Source organism: Hyla sarda, chromosome 8 (assembly GCF_029499605.1).
Source record: "Hyla sarda isolate aHylSar1 chromosome 8, aHylSar1.hap1, whole genome shotgun sequence".
Classification (NCBI taxonomy): domain Eukaryota; kingdom Metazoa; phylum Chordata; class Amphibia; order Anura; family Hylidae; genus Hyla; species Hyla sarda.
Genome location: NC_079196.1, coordinates 46,482,387 through 46,509,801, shown reverse-complemented (window position 1 = coordinate 46,509,801; position 27,415 = coordinate 46,482,387). Strand labels below are relative to the sequence as shown.

Here is a 27,415-nt window from a genome sequence, read left to right as displayed (position 1 = left end):
GTGGTGGTCACCATCTTGCTGGAAAAACTCAAGGAACGTGCCAGCTTCAGTGCATAAAGAGGGAAACACATCTTCATGTAGCAATTTCGCATGTCCAGTGGCCTTGAGGTTTTCATTGATGAAGAATGGCCCCACTATCTTTGTACCCCATATACCACACCATACCATCAATTTTTGTGTTCCAACATTCTTTGAGGGATCTATCCAATGTGGGTTAGTGTCAGACCAATAGAGGTGGTTTTGTTTGTTATCTTCACCATTCACATAAAAGTTTGCCTCATCACTGAACAAAATCTTCTGCTTAAACTGAGGGTCCTGTTCCAATTTTTGTTTTGCCCATTCTTCAGCACCTGAAACTACGGATACTGGAAGCCTGTGCTAGCATTTCTCCTGCGGTGTTGCTATCAGTGTGTGAAGAGTGGGAGAAGAGGGTTGCATTGACAATCCAACACAATGGGCAGCACATTGAACACATTTTATAAGTATTCAGAAACTTGTAATAACTCATGAAAGAATAAAGTTACGTTAAAACCAAGCGCATCATGTCATTTTTTCTTGTGAAATTCCCAATAAGTTTGACGTGTCACATGACCCTCTTCCTATTGAAAAAACAAAAGTTGGATTCAAAATGGCTGACTTCAAAATGGCCGCCATGGTCACCACCCATCTTGAAAAGTTTCCCCCCTCACATATACTAATGTGCCACAAACAGGAAGTTAATATCACCAACCATTCCCATTTCATTAAGGTGTATTCATATAAATGGCCCAGCCTGTGTATACATATATATATATATATATATATATATATATTGATCAGCCGTACAAATAACATTGATTCTCTCATGACAATGGAATTTCTCACGATGGGATATATATTGCAGCAAGTGAATAGTTGGTTCTAAGGTTTATGTGTTGGAATCAAGAAAAATGTAATTAAAACAAAAGTTCTGTGCAAGTTTGACAAAGATCGAATTGTGATGACTAGACCCACTTAACCTAGGTTATATGTTCTGCTTCCCAGTTCACACTGTTCCATGTGTGATTTGATTTGTAAAGCAGTAGAACTATGCTCGTAGCTTGTTTTTATCCCATATGCTTCGACAGCACTTGCATGGAATTGGTTGCTACAGTTCAGGTTCCTTTTTCCTAGCATTGTTACCCAGTGTTTTCCCATTTAGTTATGTTAACATAAACTAAGTAGGTTCTTCCCTCCCAAGAGCATAACTTCATAGGACTCTGAAATCCACTGTTGTCCATTGTTTAGAATCATCTAAAAAAATATGTATAGTTGGTCTTTAACCCCTTAAAGGGTAGCTCCCACCATCCTATTTTTTAGTTTTTACTAGCCCGTTGCCCCCCCCCCCCCCCCCCGCTACGGCACTAGCATGTTCCCTCCTCCCCCCCCCCCCCCCCCGCCCCGCATACCCCGTTCCCTCATTACACTTGCAGTTACTGCAGAGTCCGGCAGCGGGTGTGCAGGGACAGCAGCAGCAACAAGGCGGCGGCGGTGATGTGCGGGAGGAGTGGCCTCCCAGTCAGTGGCCGGGGAGCCAATGCGCTCGCTCCCGCCTGTCTGATTGACAGGCAGGGAGCGAGTGCAGCCTAACTGAAAAAGGACTGATTGCAACTCCAAAATCAGTCCTTTTTCAGTAGCCGGTTTTTAAATGTAAATTAAACTTTTTTAATGAAAAAAAAAAAAATAAAAGTATATTAGAGATATGTTGTAGTACATAAGTACTACAACATATCAAAAAATAAAGTTGGTGACAGTGCCCATTTAAGGACCCGGGCTTTTTCCGTTTTTTCATTTTCAATTTTTCCTCCTTAATTTTAAAAAATCATAACTCTTTAGAATTTTCACCTAAAATTCTATATGATGGCTTATTTTTTGCGTCAATAATTCTACTTTGTAATGACATTAGCCATTTTACCCCAAAATCTGCGGTGAAACAGGAAAAGAAATCAATTTGCGACAAAATTGATGAAAAAAAACACTGTTTTGTAAGTTTTGGGGCTTCCATTTTTACGCAGTACATTTTTCGGCAAAAATGACACCTTATCTTTTTTCTGTAGGTCCATACGGTTAAAATGATACCCTACTTGTATAGCTTTAATTTTGTATTACTTCAGAAAAAAATCATGAATACATGCAGGAAAATGCATACGTTTAAAATGGTCATCTTCTGACCTCTATAACTTTTTTATTTTTCTGTGTTCAGGGCGCTTTGAGGGCTCATTTTTTGCGCCGTGATCTGAAGTTTTTTTGTTCTGATGAGACTTTTTGATCACTTTTTGATCACCGGGTGATTCAAACTTTTATTAGGTGAAGGGATAATTGAAAGGGTTAATGATTTTTTGACACTTTTCTTATGCAATATTATAGCTCATATAGGGGGCTATAACATTGCATTAACTGATCTTTTAAACTGATTGATTCATCTCCATAGGAATGGATCAATCAGTGTTTTCAGCGATTGAATGCTCAAGCCTGGATCTCAGGCTTGAAGCATTCATTCGGCGATCGGACAGCGCAGGAGAAGGTAAGAAGACCTCCTCCTGTACTACTGCTGTTCAGGATGCCGTTATTATACCGCGGCGATCCTGAACAGCTCCCTGAGCTAGCCGGGCACTTTAACTTTTGTTTTTAGCCGCGCGGCTCAGCTTTGAGCACGTGGCTAAAGGGTTAATAGCGCGGCACCGCGGTCAGTGTCGCGCGCTATTAGCGGCGGGTCCCGGCTTCACTATGCCGGGGCCCGCGGCAATATGATGCGGGGTCACCGTGTGACCCCACGTTATATCTCAGGCCCGGGACCCAGGACGTACCCATACGTCCTGGGTCCTTAAGAGGTTAAACAAATCTCTATTTTGTTCCCTAATGCAATATTATCACTTTTTTACACTTCCAAAGAGGGAAAACATTTGGTGAGGGTGCCTTTAAAACAACAAATAATGAATATATACCTGCCCTCCGGCTGCTCTTGGTGACGTATCAACACACTGGAAATGCCCCTCCAGCCAATTACTGCAACGATGACCCAACTTAAACACTCCGGACATACTGGGAATTGTAGTTTTGCAACAGAAGGAGGCACACTGGTTGGTAAACTCTGCCTTAGACAGTCAGCTGAACCAGCCGCTGGTGGTGAGTTCAGCCAACTTTAGTCTAAGTCTAGGTTCACACTGCTATTGTGTTCGACCCGTTAAGGCTCTGTCTAACTCTTTTTTTTTTGTGCGAACTGACCCAGAACAGGTTGAACCACAACTGTCACTGCCCCGACTACTGATCCCATTGACTAGGATAGGGTCCGTCAGGTGTCCGGTATTGTACAGGAGTTGAGCGGAGAAAAAAAATTGGACATGCCCTATTTTTTTTTGTCTGCTCAACTTAAGTCTCACCAATGGATTGACCCGACGGAGCTCTCTTTTGCGGAGCATTCCGGCAGTGTGAACGAGCCCTAAAATGTATGGACACCTTTAGTCAAGATGGGAGTTGGGTTATTGTTATACAATTTGATTTGTTTTGAGTTGTCAGATGATATATAGCAATTTAGTTTTAAGAGGAGTTACTCTTTAAGAAGAAATGTCTTTTGCTTTATTTCATAACCACAACAGTAATTATTTACTTTGCAGAAATTGACCCTATCAAGTTCATCAGAAGGCAGCACTGTTGATATAAGACCAGCAGGCGAAGGAGAACCTGTCGCTTTAGTAGAAGCAGAAGAAATCATGGAACCAGAAGCTTGCTTTACAGAAGGTATTTTCCCCAAGCTGTGACAATATTGTCCTCCACGCTTTCACTTTTGTCATTTTCTATGCAATTACTCCACAGTACAAATATTAATCTTTCAATTAGCCGTTTACAATTTCAATAGGTATATTAAAGAACTATAATAATCCCCTCCATGTGTTTTAATACATTTCAGCCTGAGATCCTCTGAAAACAATGACAACATAAGGAAAAGCACTGAACACTGCAAAAGAAAAATTCTAAAGATGTAAAAGTCTACAATGCATAATTCACAGTATCAACACAAATAAGATTTACATTAACAGCTTGCCTTATTTATGTGTTTTTATTTATGTAGGGCAACTCGTTAATTAAAATCTAGGAAGATTATTAAAGGCACATAAAGTAACAAAATAGGAATATGTGAATCCAGTTCAGCTTATTATACTGCAGTTACAAAGGCAGCGACGTTTCAGCCAGCTCACCCCAGCCTTTCTTAAGCTTCAGAAAGGCTGGGGTGAGCTGGCCGAAACATTGCTGCCTTTGTAAAGACACAGGTTATGGAATAAACTTCACGTTTGCAGTACTGAGTGCTGTGGAGAGGTGTTTTATTTTTTTTATTTTTTTACTAGATAGATGGATAGATAGATAGTTTACCAGCCTAGTAATAAATGTCATTAATAACTTAAAGCACAGATGAATATGTAAATGGTCTCATTGTGATTGCAGGGTGTATAAGAAAGTTCCCAATTTGTGATGTCAGTACATTAGAAGGGAAAGGAAAGCACTGGTGGAACCTCAGGAAGACATGTTTCCGGATTGTTGAGCACAACTGGTTTGAGACTTTCATTATCTTCATGATCTTACTTAGCAGCGGGGCTCTGGTAAGTGCCTATTACCTGCTTTAATATGGTTTCTCTGTATATAGGTGATTGTGTTACCTTAGTTAACTTGTCATGAATATTTACAATCCTAAACCACCACTGTCTTATACTGTAGGGGATTATAGGGAACATTTATACATTTTGAAGCAAAATCGACATGTATGCAGAAAAATTTGAGACATTTGGAGCATGTACACTGACAACACCAAGAAAATATGAAGGATGAATGAAGGGTACTTGGCCTCCCATTGATGGGGTGTTCCAGATGTGACCCCCTTCCCATGTAACTTTAAGGCCAACACTGAAAGTTGCAGAAATATACTCTAACCGCTTGCTGGCCTATACTTCTGCAACAGGCGCCGGGTTTCCCTTTAATTAACACCTATAACTCAAGTGTCTTTTAAAGAGGTTTTTTTTTGGATCCTAAATATTGATGGGCTATAATTAGGATAGTTCATTGCTATTCATTTGGTGGGGGTCCAACTCCTACAGATCAGCTGACAGGGCCACAGCTCTCACTACCTGATATTGATGGCCTATATTTAGGATTCAATCGGCTGCCAAAGATTTGCTAGGGATGTGCAGTCTGAACTGTTCTGAATCTGCATGAAGATTAGCTCAATTGTCATTTAATTGGGTTTAATCATGAGCTTTTCTTTTGCATGTTAAATGTCTGAAAAAATCTGTTCATATGTAAGTGATGTGAATTGTTGGATTTCACCTACCTGGGTCCCCTGCTTTGATGTCTTCCACTTGTTACTCTTCTTCCTACTTCAAATATGGACTCCTCTTGGCAGTCATGGCACACTCAGCCAATCACTGAATGAAGCAGGACACCACTACAGTCAGTGATTGGCTCAGCGGGTTGTAACTGCAGAGATAAGTGTGTCTCAGAAGCAGGAAGAAGAGTGACAAGCGGGATCCAAAAAATGCAGAGCTGTAGGGGATCCAGGTATGCCTCTTTTTTATTTTCATGCCATACCCAGCAACATGTAATTTATTTTTTGGTGCCTAAATTCCCTTATAATGTAGTATATGTAGCTTAACTGATTTTACTATTACCCTATATATTTTAGGCTTTTGAAGACATTTACATTGAGCAGAGAAAAACAATTAAGACCATGCTGGAATATGCGGATAAAGTGTTCACATATATCTTTATTCTTGAAATGCTTCTGAAGTGGGTGGCCTATGGATTTGCCAAATATTTTACCAATGCCTGGTGCTGGCTTGATTTCCTAATTGTCGATGTAGGTATCAATATTACATAATTACACCAAATACCTTATTTTATCAATGTGAATAAAGAAAATATGTTGTATTTAATGTACATAATAATGGTAACAGTAATATTAATGTTCTACAAGTATAGACATGTATGTGTAAAGAGTTTAAATAATTAAAAATGTATAATCTGACCAAAAATGGAAACAAATATTTTATTTAATGATTACTCTAAAATTACTTTTTTTACTGATTATTTTTGTTAGGTTTATTATATTTATCTTATATTATCTGAAAGGTATATGTTGATTGGAGAATTTTACATTTAAATATTACATTATCTTTATTGTTTAAGATTGATGATATGTATTATGACACATTGGAATGAGATAATTGACATTACTAACTTTTACATGTGACATTTTAGCTCACGTGGTATTTATATCGATCATTAGGCTCTAAATGCCTATTTATTTGGAAATTCAGTTTCTCTCCTGTTTTTGTATTTTTTTATTATTTGAGTAATTTTTTCTTTCCTTGGAATTATTTGTCAATTTTTTACATTAGCCTTCAATAGTTTTAAGTCAGCACTCCTTTCACTGTTGCATAACAATAAGCAAGTATCACCAAGTAAACCACTTAGATAAAATGTAATTTTGCGTATACTATATGACTTAAATTATGAAATGCATAGTTGTTTATTTAGATTTAAACTACATTACCTACATTTATAGATACAGATATTAATAGTTCCTAACTGAAGCAGTTATTACTGCTCACTTTCCATAGAAAAGGTCAAACAATTAGTCCAAAGGTGTCTTTAGTGAAAAGGTAGGGTGAACCTACAGATTTTGGGGTCTTTTGCCAACTCTCCAGTGGGCTCACACTGTGTTTCTGTCTCAGTTACTCTGTTTCGGTTACAGTACATTTAATTTCTCGGCATACAAACACATAGCCAACTACGCTATTGTGTATGGCACAACAATAAAGTTTATCTTGCAATCGAGGGAGAGAAGTCGTGGGATGATGATGGTGGAGAGAAGTGTTGGGCATGACCGTTTTATTTACCAAGAGTTAAGCTGCTACAGCTTACCCCTCTTCTCTCCATTTAAAGCACTTGAACGTTTATGAGAGACAGACATCTATTGAAGAGGTTTGGGCATCTTAAAAGGGATTTTCTGGGATTTAACACTGATTTCTGTAGGATAGGTCATCAATATACGATCAATGTGAAGGGTCTTATTACCAGTACCCACACCAGTCAGTAGAATGAAGAGGAACTGGTGCTCTCTCGGGTGCTGCAACCTTTTCTCTACAGTACCTTAGTTAGGGGCATCCATATACTGTAGGGTATCTAGTACCTCAGCTTAGTCCTGTCCACTTTATTAGGCTGAGCTGCAGAACCAGACACATCCACATGTGTTAAAACCCTTAAAGGGATAGTCCAGGTAACTGAACTTTTCAGAAACATATCCCCTACCTACAGAATAGGGGATAAGTGTCTGATCGCAGGGGGTCCGAATGCTGGGACCTCCGCCACCAACTGTGTGGGCTACCGGCTACTGAGCTCTGTTCCCTGGATAATCCCCTTAAGTCCCTTTAATATTTTTTTTAAATACATTTAAAATAGTTTGTTTGTCCTCTGGGGTAATAGAGGGATGATCTTTTGTTCCATTGTTAAAAATTTTGCCCTTTTCTTTCAATCATTTTTCATCTTTTAAAGGGGTACTCTGCTGCCCCAACGATTGGAACATTTTGTTCTGAATGCTTGGAGCGGGCGGCAGGGTCGTGATGTCACGGCCACGCCCCTAGGGACATAACGTCACGCCCACTCAATACAAGTCTATGGGAGGGGGCATGACGGCCGACATGCTCCCTCCCATACACTTTCATTGAGGGTGCTTGACGTGATGTCACAAGGGGCGTGGCAGTGACATCATGACCCCGCCACCCGCACCCAGCGTTCTAATAAAGCTGGGTGCTGCACAGAGATCGATCAGATCAGACATCATATCAGACATCTTATCCCCTATCCTTTGGTGTGCCTTGAGGACTGGGTTGGGAAACACTGGTCTAGGGGAAGAGTACCCCTTTAAAGTTAACTATCAGGGTTTGTTCACATGCATTTAATCCATTATGGATTTAATTTAATGCCATGGATTTGAAGTTGCAGATTTCAACTATTTATTTTTATTGATTAAACAGGCAGTATCAATCAGATCTGCAACATCAAATCTGCAGTGAATTGAGTATGTGTGAATGTACCCTTTAAATACACAGAAACTGCATTTCATGCCTGTACCTAACAAAAGATGAATGCATTTTATAATGTTAATACATGTAATAGATAAGGCCCAATTGTTTTGTTTGAATGATAAGACATTTATGATGATTTTCATGGAATTTAAGCTCTGATTTAAAAACAAAACAAAAAAAAAGGGAAAAATGTTTTCCGTTCCCAAAAACAGAAAATTTCATTTTAAAATACTTCAGGCATTACCCCCTTTGCATCAACAGTACATGGTAAGTACTGTAACTAATAACACATACTTTTTCATCAAGGCTATGTGAAGAAGACTGAAGGGTAATCAGAAACATTAAGGTTCAGTGCCAGTTGCAAAGGAATCAATGGTGGTAAAATTTTTCAGTAGCGGGTATGTTAATCAGCTGCATTATTGCCCCTATAACATTGTATGTGGCAAGCATTGGTCGAATATATACTTAATATTTCACTTTATAAGGGCTGTGTAAAAATAAATAATAAAATCAAATCAGAATATAGATTTATATGAATAAGGAGGGAGCAATGATATATTTGAAATATATTTTGATATAAAATATAAGTTGCACATTCGATCACTGCTTGCAGTATGATTCTAATGAAAGGACCTGAGAGTGCTGTGATTTGTTTAAGGTGTGGTTTTCTTGTCGTGCACCTCATTTTTTTTATTTTTTATTATGATTTTTGCTTTATGATTTGTTCCATTTGTGAAACCAAATCTTTCATTAGAATTGAATTTTTTTCATGTGAAAACACAAATATTTTATTGTATATTTTTATTTCTAAAATAATATCTTTTTTTCTCATTAAATCTTATAATTCACACTGCTTGCTTTCTTTGCTTTTGTGATAGGAAAAAAAGAAAGTTAATTTATGCCTAATATTTCCTAGTCAAAACTTTAGGATAGTCTATCTTTTCTAACACTGAAGGAATGCTTTTCCTCTTAAATTTTTTTTTAATTATGTTTTATAATGAATATAAGGATTTAGTAGAATATTAACCCCTTAACACAGAATGCCATATATGTACAGTGTGGCATGCAGTCCCATAATGCTGACTCTTGTGCCGTGTCATCCATGGTGGGAACTGACTAAAATGTATTGCCAGGCTCCCACCGCTCCGATCCTGACAGTTAACCCTCTCAGTGCCATGGATAGTGTGACCACAGAATCTAGCAGAGTGGCAGAGAGAGAGGGGGCTCCCTCTGATCTCAGTTCTCCATCGGCATTCTGCAAAGCAATTGCAGGGTGCCAATGATAGCCATGGCAACCAAAGGCCTGAGAACAGCCTTGGGGCTGCCTGCTGCAGCAGCTGATGAGGGTCTGACTGAGGCAGAGTTTGATCAGCTATGACTGACAGATAATTACTGCAGTGAATTACATGTGCGATCAAAAGATTGCAGAGTGTAGTTCCCTGGTGGGACAATAAAATAAAAGTAAAAAAGAGAAAAAAAACAACAATAAATAAATAAAAATACACAATCTCCATGTCCCCCATTATAAATAGTTTTTGCTACGTTCATAACAACACGGACTATGGGGGAGATTTATCAAAACCCTTCCAGAGGAAAAGCTGCCCAGTTGCCCATAGCAACCAATCAGATTGCTTCCTTCATTTTAAACAAGGCCTCTGTAAAATGAAAGAAGTGAGCTGATTGGTTGCTATGGGCAACTGGGCAACTTTTCCCTTGGACAGGTTTTGATAAATCTCCCCCTATAACACTATGACATTACTTAACCTGCTTGATTAACACTGTAGAAAAAATAAATTAACCAGGACCTGTGATCACGTACCTTTTTACAGTTTCATGATAGGCCCTGAAATATGAGGGTTTATAGTTTGTCGGACACTTCAGGGACACACATAAGTGTAAGCTTAATTTTAATAATGGGAGTGACTATGAGGTGATGGTGAGATTATACGGGGGGGGTGGGTTGTTGTACAATGAGGGGCATGTATGCCTAATTTACACCCCCTGACTTAGAAGTTTTTGAGCCAAAGCCAAAAGTGGATCCAGCAGGTATAAGAATAAGTCTTTCCTTTTTCCCATTCCTTTTGAATACACTTCTGGCTTTGACTCAAAAACTCTGCCAAGTGGAAATCCAGCCTAAGGGTAGGGTCACACATGCCGTATTTTGCTGCATATTTGCTGCTGCCTATGTTCCTGCCTGAACACGCAGCAATATACAGCACTTGTGACCGTACCCTAAGGGTCAGTTCAAACGTACTTATTAATGCTGCAGGTTTGCTGCCCATTGACTTCAATAGGTGGGAAAATTTGCTGCGGCAAATCCGCACAAAAAATGGATGTGTGAACTGACCCTTAGGGTACGTTCACAAGTGGGTATTTTGCTGCAGATTTTGCTGGTTGCAAAATTTTGCTGATTTTGGTTGCAAAATCATCTGCAGTAAATCTGCATCAAATTCACATGCATGACCATACCCTAAAGAATATATTTTTTATAACCAGTATTTTCTAAAATGTTTAACACACATAGAAAGCTTAAAATGTTTAAAATAGAAGACTTTTAAGAAAAACATTCTAGTAAAGTGTACCCTTAGTTATAAACAGATTTCCATAAATCAAACCAAGTAGTGCAAACCAAAGTAAGAAATGATGCAATATATTTTATAATAGAAAAAAACGTTACTCAGAATTTACTGATAAAGTCTGTACAGTAGACAGGAAACACATGTTTAGCTTCAGAGAGAGATCAGTTACAGCTGCTTCCGTCTTCTCCCTCCCCTCTCCATAGACTTCTATCGGCAACAGCTGTAACCTAATCTTACAGTGAGACTGAAAAACCATCTTCTCTGCTATATGTGTATACATTTATCAGTGAATTCAGAACAAGTAGACAGTGCAGAAGATGGAAAAAATATGCATTTTACTGTTATTAGATATATAACAAAGTATCTTAGCTTTGTTCTATTAATGGAAATTTTTATAGCTGCTGGTTAGTTTTATTGCAACTTTTCAAAAACTAATATTGAAGGTTAGAGTATGGTACTAGTTAGAGTATAGTACTGCACATAATGTTAAAATACACATATCAAAGTGAATATTGCACCTAAATTAATATGTTTTGCATTATTTTATTTTACCTTATTTTTAAACAATTTCAATTTCTTACATTTTGACAGCTTTATATTAAACCTCCTAACTTTTTTCAATATTACTTATTCTAACCCTAAAATGATGCAAAATCTAAAAATAGTCAACAAATTATATATACCACATTAAATTAATTAAATAAAATAGTATTCAGGCCAACTTTATCCATGAACGTAAGGCCGTGATTAATAATGCCATTAATTCTAAACAGATTTCTGTCATATCTCTTTTGGCGGTTGCCCTCGGGTATGATCAGCTAGCCGCTATTAAGTCTCTAAGGACCTTGAGAGCATTGAGACCTCTACGTGCATTATCAAGATTTGAAGGCATAAGGGTAAGACCCAAGTATACAGATAGGGATGCTCATATTTTTTTTCTATAGGTTCATGCTTTAGTATGTTCAGGATGGACCTTAACCAAGAAAAGATGGTAAGAATACTAATATTTATTTTACCCAACAGGTGGGCTTTAACCATTACTATATTACATTTTTTAAAGATTTTTAGGTTTGAGGCACAGAGGACTTCTGACATCAGCTTCTGCCTAGGCCAATGGTTTATGATGCACTGAATGATTTTAAATTTGGGAAAACCAATGAGATTATTACTTTTGTGTTTTTGTATAGGTATCTTTGGTTAGCTTAGTAGCTAATGCCTTGGGCTACTCAGAACTAGGGGCTATTAAGTCCCTTAGGACACTAAGGGCATTGAGACCTCTGAGGGCCCTGTCACGGTTTGAAGGGATGAGGGTAAGATGACCTTAAAGACCTTGAAATTTATGCATGCATAGAAATAAATCATGCATGTGAGAACAAGCACAAGGAATGATAAATCCATGCAGAGATGCTGCAGTAATCTCATAAGTACTGTTCACCATTAAAGATATTGGATAGGGTGCTTCGACACATCGCAAAATCATACGCTATCACTTGTATCCGCTTTGCTCATATTTGAGTCTATTCAACAGAAATAGTACTTATTTCACACAAGTTATGTTCAATCTTTTTGTGCACACAGAATTGACAATATTCCGGCTAATTTGGTTCACTTAGGCACATTTTATTTTACAGAATCCAACATTCCTTTTATGGTGACAATCACCTTGTTCTTTGATAAATTATAACTGCACCCAAAATGTTTCCTAAACATCTGTTGAAGGAATTCCCTGACAAATTTCTTGAGAAGTAAATTGTTGGGAGTCCAATTGTTCGATCTAACATTCTTGCTCCTTGTCCTTTGAGAAGTGACCATGCACCTTGACTGTACTTATAACTCCCATGCACTTCAATAGATGTGACGGTGCATGTAAGTCATTAGATACCGTCATTTTCCAAATCAATAAGATTCCCAGCAAATATGGTATAACACTCTATTGTTAAAGAGGTTATCCATTTTTTACTTTTTTTTTTTAAATATCCCAAAAATGCTGTAAGATAACAAACTGTTACTTACTTCCCCCTCTGTTTCCATGTCAGTCCCTTCTTCAGCCTCCATTAGGCAGCCTTGAAGGGTATGCTTCATACGTATGGCATAATGACTCCAGTCACTAAACCAGGAGTATAAAGCATGACTGCCGAGGCCACTAAATGCCTGTAGCAGCCACATGACGTCTGCTACTGCCACCCACACAGGAACAGAAGGGAAGTTAAGTAACAGTTTATTATTTTACAGCTTTTGTGATCTTTAAACTAAATAAATAAACCATGGATAACTCCTTTTGGACAGTAGAAGTGAGCATTCTTTTTTTACTTTACTTACCTAAAATAATTATTTTTTGTCTTTAGCAAGAAGGTGTTAGGTATATACTGTATATCACCTTATTGTGGGTTAATATTATACTAAAACCAATCGGAGAATCACATCAATAGGTAGATAGTTACGGCATGCAGATAAAATCACACAAAGGTGTCATAAAACTATTATGGGACATATCAGGATCATAGATGAAAGGCATAAAGTCCTTTGTGCTAGCACATGAGAATCAGTTGTGGTAATACCAAACTTCCTTGAGCCATACATGCTGGTAAATTGCAGAAAATATAGTATCCTTAACCATAGATTGTAGGATCCATACATTTCTGTTTAATAGACCCTTTAATTCAATATCTAAGTCTTCCAGCTATCAGAAAACAAATGTATTTCATCCAAAGCATGGATACATTGTTGATGTTTACCTGAATGGCTCCTAAATATTCTGTATGAAAATATCTCTAGAACACTGTCTGTTGCCATGCCATATGTGGTGAATCACTGTTGGTATTATTTAAAATGGATCAAATAACTATTGTGTTAAACTGTTAATGCATTTTGCTGCCAGGTCATAATATGTTTATAGTCACTATATAGCTGATGACTGACACACAAAAAAGACTAAATACAAATACAATATTGGCAGACATTTCCTCTTTGTGCATAATCATCATGACCTAATGTTTTCCAAATGGGCTACAATCCAACTAACAATGTAACCGTTTTGTTTTCTAGTAGTTGGAATTATATTATTCAAGTAGTTGGCATTATAATTTCCTATGTAAGGGCATCTATATACCTACTGGTATATTTTATATATATCAAACTATATTAAATTGAATGCAAAAAATATTTAGGAATTCAACTTATTTATTAAAAATGTAAATAACTATTTACAATATTTTTAGCAAAAATATTTATCAATATAACTTATTTAATACAAATTGTAATAACTATTTACAATATTTTTTAGTATTTTTACCTTTTAGGAGTTATTTTTAATTATACAAACATGCATGACTGCTAGGGTATTTTTTTTGTGTGTAATTGGTTTTAGTGGTAGTATATTACAAATAAATTAAAAGTCTTTTTGTTTGTCAGTCACTGATAAAATTGCACAATAAAGTTATTGCCCTGACATTTTTGACTGTAGGGTGTAATAACCAAATGTACAGGCATAATAAAAAAAAATTATAATAGATAGAATTAGCTAAATGTTATAGTCATAGAACAGTGCAACACATACTGGAGTGATTAGTACATGGTATATAGGTTTGTTTAGCTTTTTCTTTGTTTAGTTCTATTTAGCTCAATCTGAATACATACTCTTAGTGCAGCAAAAGTCTCCATTGATTTAATCAACAATATTTCTGTGCATGCATCTAATAGTAAAACACGTAAGCATGTTACACACTGCTTGACTTAAGGAAATAGACAACTCAACTTTAAAAAGGAAAGTTAAAGTTGATGTGTCCGATATGCATGCTCACTTGACTGCTCTCAAAATGAAACTGTATTTCAAACTTCCAGTCCATCTGAAAATCCAAGAACAATATGAATTTCAAAAAATATATTACTTATATAGTCTGACAACAACATGTTGTCTACAAAGAGTCATTTTCAGTATGTAACAAGACTCCTGTTATTTTCTTGTATTTCCTGTGACAAATTGGTTTATTTAACAGGATGACCCCCAATATAATTTTTTGAGGTTCCCTCAAGGTCATATATGCAGATTGTTCTATAGTGAATCAGTTGTTTTTGGTACAAGAACCAAAGCCTGTTGGAATCCTGAAAACTACAAGAACAGTCTTCAGAACTGAGCAAAAAGAAAATATTACTTTCTTTGAGTTAAGGGGTTGTCTTGTTTACAGACATAGAAACATAGAATGTGTCGGCACATTTGCCCCATCTAGTCTGCCCAATATTCTGAATACTTATGAATCGAACTTGTCTCTACCTTATATAAAGGATAGCCTTATGCCTATCTCTATTTTATATGAAGGAAAGCCTATTTTCAGGTACCCTATTAGACAATTATGAATTAATAGAAGGTGTCCTGTGTCAGGATGGTCATTTATAATTTGGAGTAGGGGCCATGTTCACACACCGTAAAAAAACAAACAAACAAAAATTTTTTTGTGGATATTTTTTTCTGCAACTGGCTAAAGAAAAGGCCTTAAAATAAATATGGGCTTTTTCACAGTATGAGAACATGGCCTAGGGCTATGAAGAGCATATTTTATTCTAGAGGACCATGTACACAGTTCCAGTCAATTTTAATAAATGCTGTGTAATGGTTAATTAATCCTGTGATGGTGCTGCAGTGAAATTAAAAACTTGCTACCAGATTGTTTACAGTGGGAGACCCTGCGATCACTGTATCAAGAGACCTATCTGACGAAAAAGGATTTTTTGCTAAACTATGCAACTTTTTGATCTTATCCTTTGTGCTTACCATATGGGGGGGGGGGGCTTAAGGTGGAGAGGGCATGGTTTTACACAATGGGGCATGGTTGCTTTGAGCTGGCGGAGATTTCAAGAAGGGTGCCTGCCATACGGTGGGATTCATGTAGAGGCGTGCGCTGGCGGGAAATAAATTTTCGTTGGCATTGAGGAAATTTGCAACAGGGGCCCTAAATGCTAATATGATAAAAGCCTAAACTAGAGTTTAAAAAAAATTATATATATATATAATGTAGTTAATAACATTATTTTTGTATCTGTGTATGTTTATTATGTATATTTGTCATAATCATTTCTTGTCCCTGCAGCTATTGCCTACATGTGTCGGCTGGGAAAAATACAGGAATTGTTGGGGGACAAGCAGGGCCCTGTGCACTGAGGACAAGCAGGGCTTTGTACACTGAGGGCAAGCAGGGCTCTGCACACCGAGGACAAGCAGGGCTCTGTGCACTGAGGACAAGCAGAGCTCTGTACACTGAGGACAAGCAGGGCTCTGTACACTGAGGACAAGAAGGGCTCTGTGCACTGAGGACAAGTAGAGCTCTGTACACTGAGGACAAACAGGGCTCTGTACACTGGGGACAAGCAGGGCTCTGTACACTGAGGACAAGCAGGGCTCTGTACACTGAGGACAAGCAGGGCTCTGTACATTGAGGACAAGCAGGGCTCTGTGCCCTGTGGACAAGCAGGGCTCTGTGCACTGTGGACAAGCAGGGCTCTGTGCACTGAGGCTCTGTGACATGCCCCGGCTCACACAGCAGGCTCATTTACAATCCAGAACCCTGCAGAGAGCCCTGCTTGTCTCACCCACACTTTCTGTATTATGTCCCAGCCGAGACACACAGGCAATAGCTGCAGGGACAAGACAGCATTTCTTTACCAAAAAAATACACATTTTTTAACTATTGTATTCTACAAATATATATAATGTTATTATCTACATTATATGAACAGTTTTTGCAAATTACATTGCCCATTTAAGTTCCATTCACATCAGTTTTCTGAGCCTCCTCATCTTTGTCATGAAAAATAGCCCAGCTTTAGTTTTTCTGGTAAAATGGCAAACATGTGACTGAAACCGATGGAACGTACTATAACTCAGTGTTGTCTATCAGTGTCTGTCATACGATGGAACTGGAACTCGGCCAATTTTGTTATTCTGTTCCTGTGACTGATTACAAAAACTAAATAAAACAAGGCAGATAGAAACAGAGCCTTAGCTTTAATTTTTGAAGTACTGATTAAAACTGAAAACACTCAACTAGAAGATCACTAAATGAAACATTCCATGTAACAAACACCATAGTCAGACAACTTACAGGGGTATTCCGGGCAAAAACATTTACCAAAGGATAGGGGATAAGATGTCTGATCGCGGTGAGCCTGTCATGCCCCCTCCCATAGACATGAACGGAGGGGGCATGGCGTGAGGTTTCCGAAACTGGAGACGTAGCCCCGCATAGAATGCAGGTGCTGCAGGGACCCCCTGCGATCAGACATCTTATCCCCCATCCTTTGGATAGGGGATAAGAAGTTTTTGCCCAGAATACCTCTTTAAATGTTTAATTTCTTCACAAAATAATACATTCTGTTTTGCCATTATCAAAGAGTATAATAATTCTATTACATTAAATACAATAAAATGTGTATATATTAATTGTCCTTAAAACTAGATTTGAACAATATATAACAGTTTATGTATAAATATAATCTACAAATAAATGTGATTAATAGTGTTGAGAGCGAATATTCGCAATTAGAATATTTATCGTGAATTTTGCATATTCCCGAATATAGAGCTATATATACGCAATTAGGAATATTCGTAACTTTTTTTCCCCACAGAACATATCATAATGATCTCATCCCTCCCTGCTTCCAGCTAAAGAAGGCTCCTATACTATTTACTGTTTTAGACTGGAGAGTGAATATTCGCGAATATGAGAATATGCGAATATTCGCGAATATCCTCATATTCGCGAATATCATCACTAAAATTAGGTAGATAGCTAGTGATGATATTAGCTAATATGACATGACAGTATTCAAAATGAAAAATGTCATAGACCCATTATCACTTCTGTATAGCCCAAGAATATTAGGAGATAAATAGATGGATAGATAGATAGATAATATAGATAGATAGGTAAACAAATAGGTAGAGCAGCACAACCTCAGAAAAGAGCAGCGGGTGCAGGCGGTAAAAAGGTCCCGGGTCAGGGGTCCCATAGACATCCACTCCAAGAAACAAAAGCCGCAGCACTCCAAGGTACAAGGTGAATAGGATTTATTGACCCAACATCAGGAACAATGTTTCAACTGCCCAATTGCAGGAGCTTGAGAAAGACTGCCATTGGGCAGTTGAAACGTTGTTCCTGATGTTGGGTCAATAAATCCTATTCACCTTGTACCTTGGAGTGCTGCGGCTTTTGTTTCTTGGAGTAGATAGATAGGTAGATAGTTATACGCGAAGCATAAATAACCGCGAATATATCGAATATGCGAATTACGCGAATATAGAATGAATATTCGTCCATATATTCGCGAAATATCACAAATTCGAATATGGCATATACCGCTCATCACTAGTGATTAACTATGTAAACATACTTTAGCAATTACATTGTACTGAACTTATTGCTGCCGATACACTGTAGAAAAAATATCTGCCAAACTCCCCAACTTTGTAGGGTTTGGCCCACAGTCTAAATTTTATGGTGGCCTTCCAACTTTCCCTCAACTGATGTTGAATTTTTTACCTTATTGTTTTGGAAGAGATAAGCTGCTGCCAGTGCTGTTCGTCTGTGACTTACCCCTGTATTCTTCATAGAGAACACATGAACATTTAAAGGAGTACTCTGATTTAAACATTTATAGCCTCCCCCCCCCCCCAAATGTCCCCCGTGGCTGTACCTCTCTGGCCATATACTTTTTGCTCCAATTGGTCCAGCCTTTCTCCCGGTGTGGCGCTCCATATTTCATGGCACTTCCTGGTTATGGTGGTGTGGAGGATGACATCATCCCCCATGCTGCTCTGCTGCAAGTTCCTGTCCCTCCGTGCCTCCCTTCTCCTCAACCCTTCTCCTCTCCTCTCATCCCTCCTGTTCTTCCCTCCCTAATAATTTCAAAAGTAACGCCGCCCATGCCCCTAAACCCACCCCAATCATCTGTGTCTCCCTCTCCCTCCATTCCCCAGTTACGATATAAAGATTACTAACTTGTTACTAGTATATCCCTGGTATTTATATCAGCGTAACTATCAGGGATATCATTGGACTACAGTTATCAGATGACCGATCCCGGGGAATGTGTGTGTGCTCAGGCGCATCCGGCGCAGGAGCTCGCCTGCTATGTAAAACTTTCTAAGTGGTTTTGAGAATATCCCTGGTAGTTACAGCAGCATAACTATAAAGGATATCATTGGCCTAAAGAGATCACATGTCCGGTCCCGGGAAAGGATTAGTGAGCAGGCATGTCCGGCTCACACTGAATGGCGAGATGCATTGTGAGGCGTTTGCACAGCCCAGCGAATGGCGGCTGCGCAAACGAAGATTGTATGAATATGTTAATGGTGGGAGTGATCGAGTCATGGCTAGGGGGGCCGGCATAGAGCGGGGAGGATCCTGAACAAGGTGATGTATTGTTACCAAGATGGCCGTGGCCCTCCGCATGCACGGGGTGCGAAATTCATAATTGGGACAAACAGCCTGTACTTCCGGATTTCAGAATAGTCGTGGATGTGTGGAAGTAAGACAATGGAGGTAATTGAGGTTGTTATATAACTTATTGCTGGCTTTACAATCGGATAAGATAAGTTTGCTTCAGAGTACTCCTTTAACCATATGGAACGTTCATGTGTATAGGGAGGTTGGAAGAAATAGCTGCCCAGCTGACAGTTATTGAAAGTGTTTGACCACATTAGGTTGTGGCTTTTATATTCTAAAGCTGCATTCTCAGTTTTACTTGTTATTATTGAAAACCTAATGTTCTTGGAAATCCCATAGAGAATAAGCAGAGTGCTGGGCACACACAAGTGGTGTGCTATGTTCATTATGGGGACAATTTTGTCCCTCTCCTGGACCCTGACCGATCAGTATTTTTATCCTCTATCCTACAGAGGTAACTTTTAAAGATGGAAATGCCCCTTTAAAAGCTTAGCCCTGTGAAGCTGTGGGACAGTTGGGGTTTGTATGCTAGCTGCAAAAATATTTTTGAGCTAGCAAAGAAGTGTTTTACGCTATGAGACCTGTAGAATTGTGAATGCTGCTCTGGGCCATAATACCAAATGTAATTCAGAATCAGTATAAGATGAGTAATAGAAAATATTTACCAAGTTATTAATTTATTGTAGAATAATTGTATGCATAAACTGTAAAATGATGTAAAAAAATATCAACTAGATATTCCAGGACCTAATACAATGGTTGCTAGGAGGAGTCTTCAAAGAGGTTTTCCAGGGGTTCAGATCAATAGAGGATTCTTATGATATGCCATAAGTATTTGACTTTCACTTCCCCACCAATCAGCTAAAGGATAGGGGATAAGTTGCCTGATCGCGTGGGGTCCCCCCACTGGGTACCCCCGCGATCTCGCATGCAGCACTCCGCTCTCATCAGACCCCGAAGCGAACATCGCTCCGGGTCTAATGACTGCCGATCACGGGGCCGGAGTATCGTGACGTCACGGCTCCGCCCCATGTGACGTCACGCTCCGCCCCCTCAATATAAGTCTATGGCAGGGCACGAGATAGCTGTCTCGCCCCTGCCATAGACTTGCATTGAGGGGGCGGAGCGTCACGTCACACGGGGGCGGAGCTGTGACATCACGATCACTGGCTCCGTCATCAGACCTGGAGCGGATGTTCGCTCCGGGGCCTGATGAGAGCGGGGTGCTGCGTGCGAGATCGCGGGGGTCCCCACAGGCGGGACCCCGTGCGATCAGGCAACTTATCCCCTGTCCTTTAGATAGGGGATAAGTTGTCAGCACGGTAGTACCCCTTTAAAGAGGTCTTGGCAGTTAACATTTTAAAATTGCCAAAATCATCAAATTCATATTCATAATATAACAAGTTATTTTAAGGTACTCATAAGTTATATTTAAGGGATATTATTTACATTTTAAGAATGGTTCTCATGGAACTACTTTCTAATTAATACCAGGGTAGACAGTGGGTTGAAGAAAAAAAAAGAAAACAGAAATCTAATTTTTTTTCCTCATAAAGGAAGGAATTATTGTAAATAGGCATTATCACGTGAATTGTTTTGTTTAAAATAAATTTTGGGCTTTGTTACATTCTATTTAGCTTAAGACTGATGGTTTTATATGCAGTATACCAGCATGGAATTCTGTGATTCCCTCTCTATAAATAACATATCGCAAGATCTTACAATGTCGCAGTAAGTATTTCACATCATTCCTGTACATATACTTTTCCATAGCAAGCAGTTTGAAGTACTGTACATGGACACTCTATATTGGCGTCACATCCTGAAAATATATATAAAACCTTACAGTTTTAATACTTGTTACTATAGATGCTTAGATTACTCATAGACTCTTTTATTCCTGATTAGAATTTATGTAAAAAGTAAAAAAAAAATATAATTTTTTATTTAACCTTAAAAAAAACATGAATTTAAAAAACAAAAATAAATAAAATTAATCAAATATTTTGCCTGCAATTTTGTAAATTCCATCTAGACAATGGCCCTCATTTATCAATAAATTGTAGGAATGTATTTTTCATTTTCTTGAACGTGACTTTTAGATGTCATTGGACATGCGCAAAAAGTGCGCCAAAATGAACAAAAGAAAAGGTTTTTATTTATTTAACCTCTCTCATAGAAGTAAAAGATCAACAGTGGCAAAAGATGCTGGAAACAGGGCGGATAAATTTGAAAAAAATAACATTTTAAACTTTCTCCCCCCCCCCCCCAAAAAAGGAAGTTCTGCCGCATGTTTGACAGCATTAATAAATAGAGTGAAATGTGTTTCCCCATACTTTTTTCATCACAATTTATCCGGAACTCCAATAGTAAATGAGGGCCATTATATTTGAAGACTGAAGTTTGAAATTGAGCATGGTGAAATACCAACCAAATGGAAATTGTTCTATTTGCTAAGAATGTTTCCATGCACAGAATGGAATAATAGCCTTAGTGAATGTTCATTGCTGCCTGCCTAGCTCCAAACACATCAGTAGTGGCTACTAGTTCAGTGGTTTGTGAAAGTTTTTAAACCTAATATTTTCTTACCTGCATGTTTATCTAATTTTTTTTAATCTATAATTCCATCTATAGACTATTCATCCAGCAAATCATATGTTTTATAACACTATATTCATAAGCATAATAAGTATGTTATTAACGTATGCCTTTGGTTGCTTTGTTTATTTAATTTGCATATTTGTTAAAGAGTACCTGTCACCAAACTCAACTTTTAATATATTGTTCCTTATGTAATTACTGTATAAGACACTTTGCTATTTACTTGCGGTTAAAATTTCCAACCTTTATATGCTTTTAATTGATTGAATAAACAGCCACTAGGTGGCTCTGCTCCCTGCCGCAAGTCAAACAGTTAGTTTGGTCTCCTCCCAGCCCGGCAGGAGACCAAACTCAGGAAGTACATGCGGGGCATGGCGAGGCACAGCTCTTGCAGGCTTCAGTGACGTCGCGTCTGTGGGGGAACACCTGCTTTCTCCTGCCGGGAGCTCACACAATGTGAGCAAGGGGAAAGGTATGATACAGAGATTTTTAAAGATCGGAAAAAATTGGGGTGTTAGGAATAGGTGGGGATTATAATCTGAGTTAGTTTAGAAAATATGGTTTGATGACAGGTAACTTTTTAATTTGATGGTTAGGTATTTTTTGCCTAAAAGTTTTTCTATAAATTATAATAATAATTTTTTTTTTTTTTTTATAAAATACATTTTGAGCCTTTTTTTTTTTAACTTTTTTCTGCCTTCTTCTGCCTTTTTTCTGCCTTCTTAGTATGAGTTATTTAGATGTAATTTATTTGCAAACATTTGTTTCCATAGTTGTTAAAAAAGTTTTATCCATTGTTTTATTTTATGTATTTATTTATATATTTTTTCATTTAAAAAAATGAATGATCAATGGAACTTCTTTAACTCTTTTACAAATTCTCTGCTTTCTTTATCTGGTATTTAGGTGTAAGTTTCTGCATGCTTGTTGCTTGTGCTTCCTTTCATCATCTTATCTTGTAAAGTTACATACAAGTAAATATATATATTTTTTTTAAAGTCATGTTATGTTTCTGTTTTATTATCATTTAAAGCACATGGTGGAAAGTGGTACTAATATCTTTTGTTCCCTCTCAATTCCATGCTAGGTGGTTGTTAATGCCTTAATAGGTGCCATACCCTCCATCATGAACGTCCTGCTGGTTTGTCTAATTTTTTGGCTAATTTTCAGCATTATGGGAGTGAACATGTTTTCTGGAAAATATGGCTACTGCTTTAATATGACTTCGGAAGAATATTTTTCAACTGATATAGTTAATAATAAATCAGACTGTTTGGCACTTATAGCCCAGAATGAAAGTGCAAGATGGAAAAATGTCAAAGTGAACTTTGATAATGTTGGCTTTGGCTACCTTTCATTGCTTCAAGTGGTAAGGCATAATTTTTTTTTAAATATATATATAGTTTAACAATGTACTGCAAAATGCTAATGTTTTAGAATGTGCTAGAACTAATTTGATAAGTCTAAATGTTTTCCTATTTCCATTTTCATTTTTGTTTACCTTCCTCCTTTAAAGGGGTACTCCGGTGGAAAACTTTTTTTTTTTTTTTTTAAATCAACTGGTGCCAGAAAGTTAAACAGATTTGTAAATTACTTCTATTAAAAAATCTTAATCCTTCCAGTACTTATTAGCTGCTGAATACTACAGAGGAAATTATTTTCTTTTTGGAACGCAGTGCTCTCTGCTGACATCATGAGCACAGTGCTCTCTGCTGACATCTCTGTCCATTTTAGGAACTGTCCAGAGCAGCATATGTTTGCTATGGGGATTTTCTCCTACTCTGGGCAGTTCTTGAAATGGACAGAGATGTCAGCAGAGAGCACTGTGCTCATTATTCAGAGAGAGCTCTGTGTTCCAAAAAGAAAAGAATTTCCTCTGTAGTATTCAGCAGCTAATAAGTACTGGAAGGATTAAGATTTTTTTATGGAAGTACTTTACAAATCTGTTTAACTTTCTGGCACCAGATGATTTAAAAAAAATGTTTTTCACTGGAGTGCCCCTTTAACCTTATAAACTATGTTACTAGCTGGGCTATTATAATTGCTGTAAGGGAGAATACCCCTTTAACCTTGTTTAAATACACAGTACAATTTTAATAGGTTGTATTATCTGGGCAACCCCTTTACATACACCATATTTGGAAACATTGGCCCTCATTTACTTAGAAAATCGGGTTGTAAGTCTATGTTGCTTTCTTACCCGACTGCTTTTTTCCCCTGGTATTTATTATTATGTCGCACCCTGTTCGTCGCACGTGGGTTTTGTTGGTTTTGGTTTCCAACTCCTCTGAGTTGTCGGGAAAAAATCCACAACAATTCAACAAATTCGGTTTGGAAACCTTTATAAATATGTGGGAAAGCTCAGAAATGTTGGGTTACGCCCCTTTTTCAGGTTTGGGAGAATCCACATCGGGTCCGTCAGGAAAAAAAATGTCGCATTGTGTCGCAGACTGGCGCACGATGTCTGCGACATGGCGCAGACAAAGATGCGCCAAAAAAACCCGACAAAACAAGTCGGGTTTACAATAGTAAATGAGGGCCATTGATGTTATTATTAAAGAGGATCTGTGGTCAATATAAGAAATCAAGTTTTATATAATTTCTTTGTCTCAGGTGCCCTGATTCCAAGACTGTTTGATGTTGTTGCTACGTTTCATGCTCTTAGCCCCCCCCCCCCCATCCCCTTCATTCCTGAGACATAAGGATTTCACTATTGCTTTGACTAACTGCACTTTATTTGTGAATTCTAAACTCCAGGGAGTGTTCATTTAAGGGGCCATGAATCAGGCTGGGCTGGAGTTGGAGAGAGTATCTAAATATAAGGCCTGAATCATGACCCCCCTGGGCCTAGCATTTCCACTGTAAAACTATGCTTTTTTGATGCTGATCATTAGTTCTCATTAAATCTCTTTAAGTATATCATATTTGTTCTTTATCTAGTTTTTTTAAATTACCTTTTTAGTTAAGTTAGTATTTGTGGATTAAAGTTTTTTTTGCCAGATTAGACCTTTGTTTCTTGATCTATTTATACGTTTAGCTGGCAAGACCCCTTAAAACTACTTTAAGCAATATTTTTTATATAAAATACACAAAAAAGGGTAAATCCAACGTTTCAAGCCATGCAATCTTTAGATCCTGCATAGGGAGACGCAGACCACGCTGGGCGGTACAGTTGCCGAGGATATCATATCACACCCAGCAAGTTCTGTGCCCGGGTCCTGTTCATTAAAAAAGGACTTGTGCACGGAATGTGCTGGGTAAGGTTTCCTCACGCTGGAGCTGAATATCACACAGCTTAATCTTTGTAATTACCCTTTAACCCCTTAAGGACCGGGGTTTTTTCCGTTTTTGCATTTTCGTTTTTTGCTCCTTGCCTTTAAAAAATCATAACTCTTTCAATTTTGCACCTAAAAAAATATATTATGGCTTATTTATTGCGCCACCAATTCTACTTTGTAATGACGTCAGTCATTGTGCCCAAAAATCTACGGTGAAACGGAAAAAAAAATCATTGTGAGACAAAATTGAAAAAAAAAACGCCATTTTGTAAATTTTGGGGGCTTCCGTTTCTACGTAGTACATTTTTCGGTAAAAATGACACCTGATATTTATTCTGTAGGTCCATACGGTTAAAATGATGTCCTACTTGTATAGGTTTTATTTTGTCATACTTCTGGAAAAAATCATAACTTCATGCAGGAAAATTTATACGTTTAAAATTGTCATCTTCTGACCCCTATAACTTTTTTATTTTTCCGTGCATGGGGCGGTATGAGGGTTAATTTTTTGTGCCGTGATATGAAGTTTTTAACGGTACCTTTTTGCATTGATAGGACTTATTGATTGCTTTTTATTCATTTTTTCATGATATAAAAAGTGACCAAAAATGCACTATTTTGGAATTTTTTTTGCGCGCACGCCATTGACCGTGCGGTTTAATTAATGATATATTTTTATAATTCGGACATTTCCGCATGCGGCGATACCATATATGTTTATTTTTATTTACATTGTGTTTTGTTTTTTTTTATGGGAAAAGGGGGGTGATTCAAACTTTTAATAGGGGAGGGGTTAAATGATGTTTATTCACTTTTTTTTTTTTCATTTTTTTTTTTTTTTTGCAGTGTTATAGGTCCCATAGGGACCTATAACACTGCACACACTGATCTTTATCATTGATCACTGGTTTCTCATAAGAAACCAGTGATCGATGATTCTGCCGCTTGACTGCTCATGCCTGGATCTTAGGCACTGAGCAGTCATTCGGCGATCGGACAGCGAGGAGGCAGGTAGGGGCCCTCCCGCTGTCCTGTAAGCTGTTCGGGATGCCGCGATTTCGCTGCGGCTATCCCGAACAGCCCACTGAGCTAGCCGGCATGCTTTCGGTTTCACTTTAGACGCGGCGTTCAACTTTGAATGCCGCGTCTAAAGGGTTAATAGCGCGCGGCACAGCGATCAATGCCGCGCGCTATTAGCCACGGGTCCCGGACGTTGTTAGAGGCCGGGCCCGACGGGAGTGGACACATGACGTTCCAGTACGTCATGTGTCCTTAAGGGGTTAAGCTTTTACATATTAAGGTTCTGTCCACACACAGTTTTTATAGCCATACAAACTTTGGCTGATTTTTTATTTTTTTTTATTTTACAATTTACCGTTTCACAAATATTTTTACCCACAAATGGCTATAAAAAATGAACATGCTCTTTTATTTAACAGGTCTTAGAATTACAGCCTGTGTGCTGATTTTTACATTGTGTTAAAATAGCCGAAATGTATTAGTTACTTTACACTTATAGAATGTTTTTATAAATATCATTTTACAGGCAACATTTAAAGGGTGGATGGACATTATGTATGCTGCAGTTGATTCACGAAAGGTGAGTTTCCAATTTAAACACATACACACTGTTAAATTCACTGTAACATCAAATGTTTTTTTTTTTCTTTTAAGTTATACAGTATATAGGCTAGATATGTGATAAAAGTCATGTACATAGGTACTAGATAAGTAACAGTATATACAGTCCACGTTCAAAACGTTTCTGTACATTATTTTTTTTGCTGGAAGCGATGAAGGCGAAAGTAGTAATTGGTTGCGGAAAAGTGATGTAATTTTTTTTTTTGTATTTTGTTTTATAATAAAGACAGTTAAAGGAGTACTCCAGCGCAACATAACTTATCCCCTATCTAAAGGATAGGGAATAAGTTATAGATCGCAGGGGGGTCCGAGCGCTGGGGCCGCCCGGGATCTCCTGGATGGGGCCACGGCAGTCTGCAGGAAGTGCAGTTTCATCCTCAACAGAAAGCTGTCGCAGAAACGCCCCCTCCATGTATCTCTATGGGGTCCATGGAGGGGGCATGTCGGCCGCCGCGTTATGCGGGGATGGAACGCCCCCTTTCCAGCATACTGCCGTGGCCCCGTCCAGGAGATCCCGGGGGGCCCCAGCGCTCGGACCCCCCGCGATCTATAACTTATCCCATATTCTTCGGATAGGGGATAAGTTATATTGCACTACAGATGTCCTTTAATATAGAGTTAAATAAAAACAGTTATCTTGAAATATTAAGGGTCTGTTTTTGGATCTCTGATCAAGGGAAATATCTACATAGAAGTCTACAGATCTAACCGGATAATTTAGTTCTGTAGAAGCAGAGGTATTCCTAGGTATTGCAGCTTGCCCCACTTAGGCTTGGTCCACA

At 38.1% G+C, this 27,415-nt stretch overlaps 1 protein-coding gene across 5 annotated transcripts in view; it reads left to right on the top strand.

Annotated features, from left to right (window-relative positions):
- LOC130284382 (sodium channel protein type 2 subunit alpha-like) overlaps positions 1-27,415 on the top strand; it is a 226,218-nt gene that overhangs the window by 187,686 nt on the left and 11,117 nt on the right. For all 5 annotated transcript variants that reach the window (XM_056534675.1, XM_056534671.1, XM_056534674.1 and 2 more), the window contains exons 18-23: positions 3,633-3,756; positions 4,459-4,613; positions 5,690-5,863; positions 11,860-11,982; positions 22,802-23,083; positions 26,539-26,592. In XM_056534675.1, the coding sequence (XP_056390650.1) occupies positions 3,633-3,756; positions 4,459-4,613; positions 5,690-5,863; positions 11,860-11,982; positions 22,802-23,083; positions 26,539-26,592 (912 nt within the window). The remainder of the gene's footprint in view (positions 1-3,632; positions 3,757-4,458; positions 4,614-5,689; positions 5,864-11,859; positions 11,983-22,801; positions 23,084-26,538; positions 26,593-27,415) is intronic.